Here is a 4,503-nt window from a genome sequence, read left to right on the forward strand (position 1 = left end):
CCTCAACACCTTGGCTGCGCCTAGAAATTCTGTCCATGAAAGTAATGAACAGAATCGATGACAAAGAGCAGTCTTGATGGAGTCCAGTTGGACTGCAGGTTTCTAATAAAATGCAAACGTAGGTTTGACTAAAATGTTATCCGATGCCAGATTGTTAAACCCCTTTATTTACTGACCTTTAAATTTCACTAATCCATGTTCATTCAGGATCTGTTTTTGTTCGTAATCTTTTGTGTTTAAGGATTAGGTTTGTTTTGTTTCTTGTGCTACCATTTCATTCTCCCTGTACTTTTCCACGTCAGCCTGCGACTAACTGTCTGTCACTTTTTTTTTTTCTGTCAGCCATTATTCCCATCAGGCCATATATCCTGTCAGTTTCACCTCCCACATCAGTCTAACATTACACATTCCTCAACTCTCCTCGTGTTTCTTCCCCAAGTTTTTAAAAGTAGGTTTTGGCAGCCTCAACAGTATTTTTGTTTTGTTTTAAAATATAATTAATATTGTTTTTTGAACTCTTTGGGTCAGTCTGCATTTTGGGTCCAAACCTGCTAATCATGATAAATAAGTAACCACATTTAGTCCTGCTCAAACAAATCAAAAGTATTTTAATTCCATGCATGKTTTATCATGTCTAACATTACCAGTTTGAATTGTTTTTTTTTGTCTTGAAGCCTACATTTTTTGTGTTCAGCAGTTCATAATTCACACTAACCTTTTTCATTTTGAGTTTCATCTGTCATGCTCCAAATAACTACAACAAGCTTTAAGATTAGATGTCAATTTTCACACCATTTATTATTCATACTAACAGGTACCCCGCCCCTCACACTGCGATTGCTGGAWATGGGCACCAGTGACCCCRGTGACCCTGAAARGAAGTGACGGGTATAGATAAAGGATGGATGGATACTAACGTTTGACAAAACATTAACATCAGAACTCCACTTTCACCATACAGATATATTTCTAACTTGGAGTGAAACTATTATTTTCATTTAATACAAAAGCGCAAAAAATGTTGAAAAACAAAAAGCTCCAAGGTTAAAACAAGTCTTGCCATTTTTGGTTGGTGTTCATATTTTGACCAGCAGGGGTCTCTGTTCACCTAGTTTTAACCTCATCCTGTGTAAACTGAAGTCAGGAATACAAAMAGCCAGAGCAAAGGTCAGAGCACATTTCTTTTGTATTGTTTCACTTTTCTTTTGAATTGTTTCACATTATACAGTAAAAACAGAAAAAAATGCAATGATAGCACAAAAAGGCAAATTCATTCAGTTTATTAGTGCATACATTCATTTTGCTATGCATCTTTACCTAATTTCCCTCTGGGATCAATAAAGTATTTTTGAATTGAATTTGAATTGAATCAAAATGTTTACATTGCAAAAATATAAATCAATGTTTCCCCASAGTTTAATTACAAGAATCGAGTTTATCGTCAACACAAATTTTACAAGTGAAACTAAATATACTTTAAGTGTTTTATACTGCCTCCTTCTTGTGGCATAAAGACAGTTATACTGATACAAACCAAATAAAAAACTTATAGTCACGTATGTATAAATTAGATGTTTGACATAATCAGAAAAACAGAGCAATACAAAAAACCTACATATCCTTCATTTGGTAATGCCTACTTTAAGCTTTTTCTTTAAATGAGRATACAAAAAAGAAAATGAAAGCATTGGCTGTTCTTTACTCTCAATAAATGTATTATCATAGTAGCCTGCGTGTGGAGGTAACAGTACCAAACAAGCTTGTAAATGAGCATGAATCACCCTCACACGCCCAWCTGAATGTGTCAGATGAAAAACATGCCGGCAAGTTTCAGACTAAAACCAGAACAACAGAATGACAATGCGGGTAAYACTGAGGACGGAAACATGAAAGAAATCAAATAACAATGAGGCTGGGTTACAGAGAACAGTGACACAAACTTTGGAGTTACACAATTCCTTCAAACAAAAATATTAAGGCAGTGAATAAAGTGCTGTTTGTTCTCCTTGAACTTTTACAAAAATACTAAGTTTACCCCTTAATCATTCACAAGTCCACTGACAGATTTCATTAGGATTCAATTTTTTTATTACCATAAATAGAAAATGAGTTTGAGTTCTCTATGTCTCTGTCAAGAAAAGTTTGAGTGCTTTCACTGGAATTTTCCTTTAGAGTAAACACATACTTACAGTACTTAGTCATGCAGTTCAAAACATCAACGTAAAGATGTTTTTGCACAATTGTCAAGGATGACCACTATTAAAATAGTTTTTTTCAGCACTTGAAAAGAATATATCATATGCTGCAAAGCATTGTTTGTCTTATTTTTTCTCTAAAAATGGCACTCGACCCTWAATTTCTTGCTAATTGATTACATTTAAGTACTTCTTTGTTGTTGTTGTTGTTTTAAAAATTAGGGTTGTGATCAACCCGAATGATAGCTCACAGAATTTGAAAAGAATSAGGTCAGTGATGAATATCAGGCTGTGACCTGAAATGACCTTTTGCAATCATAAAGATAGGATCAACACGTGGAACGTAAATCTCCCACTGGAGCAGTATGTATGATACTGGCTCACCCGAAAAGAGTCAAACACAAGTGGTTAGAGAACTCCTCTGGTGCTTCTACTGTTACCTGAGATAATATATTTATGAATATCTTCTACTCRTCTTGGACAACCAATTCCCATTTGCTAAAAATGGAGTTTGCATTTGTGTCTTCGTCTCCCTGTAGCTGTGGCAGCTCTGGTTGCCTGATCTCGTTGCTCCAGTAATTACATGTGTTTCCACCCTCCCGCTCATCTCTAGACTCGTTTTGCTCTGCTGGCTGAGCTTCGGGTTGAATCACAACACAGGAGTAGTCTTCTGAAAAATCAGACTCCTCAGACTGGACCGGAGGCACGTTTGGGACATTCCGAGGAGCGTAGCTGGAAAGCAGAGGAATATTCTCGCTTCTGTTTCTTCCCTCCTGACCTCCCAGTTCTCTTCCATCTGTCTGTCTCCTGTCTTCTACCTCCTTCTGTTTTTGCATGTTCAGTTGGACACCGAAGAGGCCGGTTAATAGGTTTCTGCTGAAAAACAAACCTGAAGTCTCCCCATCTAGCCTTTCACCTGTTACTGACTCCTGAGAAGATGGAACTGGTGCCAGTGGTAAAGTCAAACTTACCTCCGGCCACAGGTGCGCCTGTAATAGAGGGACAGCCTCTGCCTGTTGTGGGGCTTGTGATTTATACCCTGTGTCGTCCAAATTACGGCAGACGCAGGTATTTTCCTGATGCACATAAACACCGACTGATTGTTCGGGTTTCTCACATGTCAGAATATTCTGATTGTCTCTTTCATCATCCTCTGCTCTGCCAACTTCACCATAGTCWTCTTCTAAATCATGCTCAGGGTTTTGAGGGGTGTATATGGGCGGGGGATTTAAAATAATGTTTGGCGAAATCTTAGGACAATAACGTGGCAGTTCTCTAACGGTCACAAGGTTGGTAACGTCTGCAGGGTACTCTTGCGGAGGAGGGTAAAAGGAAGGTACGCTCTGGGGAGAAAAACGTGAAAAATTAAAGTTGGCAAATTTTCACCAGCAAGTTAAGGTCAAGGTARTCATTCAACTGCCAATGTGTGTATTTGAAAGTGTGCAGGTCTTACTAGTATATATGGACTCTTCTGGTCGTTCCCGGCAAGGTAGTGATAGAGAATGTATCCAACTACCACAAATACACAAATGCACAGAGCTGGGACGACAATCCCCACAAGTGAACTCTGCAGCTGCTCAATCACAGGATCTGGATGGAGGGAGGTATTACAGCAGGCTTTCAGTCACTGTGACTTTCTTACAACTCTCTGTTTATTATGTTACATAGGTYGTGATAAATTTCACCAAAATACAAAAACACTAAAGATGGGACTAGCCAATTTGGCGCCCTAAGCAAGATTTTAGGCGGCACCCTTTGTGCAATTTTCTAAATCTCACTGCCAGTTTACACCCATTTACACACAAAATTACATGGTTTTGTCTTTGAAATTRTTTTTTATCTTTAGAAATAGCTTGTACAATTAAAATTGTTAACAATAAAGTTCATTTGAAACAGAATACCAGAAGTCTACATCTGCTGACAGCAATGAAGAACACCTGTTCACGTTGACAAGCAGCTGTGGAGCGAAGCAGTTCTATGGGGGGGGTCCAGGGTTATACTCCCAAATTTTGTAAAAGGTCTACGAATGCATTTTCCAGCCTTTTGAATGGCATTAAATTCTTGGGATTAATAAAACGACATAAAATCAGTATTTTATGAAGGTAGAACACTAAAAAGTAGACTTTAACCTGACTTTTATCTGAGATCATAACTTAAACTTCCATTATTCTTTTTTTTTCTATTTACACATTTACTAGTAGTTAGTCTTGACTGCATCGTATGAAAATTTTATCTCTAAACATCCTCTGCACCATATAACGTCATGTAGTAACAAACCAAGCCGAGAAACCCATTGAACAAGTTACTG

At 37.8% G+C, this 4,503-nt stretch overlaps 1 protein-coding gene and 1 long non-coding RNA gene across 2 annotated transcripts in view; one reads left to right on the top strand and one right to left on the bottom strand.

The window, feature by feature from the left end:
- Positions 1 to 4,503, top strand: part of LOC106520015 (uncharacterized) — a 7,166-nt gene that overhangs the window by 1,622 nt on the left and 1,041 nt on the right. The window lies entirely within an intron of this gene.
- Positions 1,265 to 4,503, bottom strand: part of il20ra (interleukin 20 receptor, alpha) — a 6,624-nt gene continuing 3,385 nt past the window's right edge. The window contains exons 6-7 of the mRNA XM_014011906.1: positions 3,649 to 3,785; positions 1,265 to 3,538 (exon numbers count right to left, since the gene is read on the bottom strand). Coding sequence (XP_013867360.1) covers positions 2,663 to 3,538; positions 3,649 to 3,785 — 1,013 coding nt within the window. The 3' untranslated portion in view covers positions 1,265 to 2,662. The remainder of the gene's footprint in view (positions 3,539 to 3,648; positions 3,786 to 4,503) is intronic.

This window comes from Austrofundulus limnaeus, unplaced genomic scaffold, assembly GCF_001266775.1.
Source record: "Austrofundulus limnaeus strain Quisiro unplaced genomic scaffold, Austrofundulus_limnaeus-1.0 Scaffold86, whole genome shotgun sequence".
Taxonomy (NCBI): domain Eukaryota; kingdom Metazoa; phylum Chordata; class Actinopteri; order Cyprinodontiformes; family Rivulidae; genus Austrofundulus; species Austrofundulus limnaeus.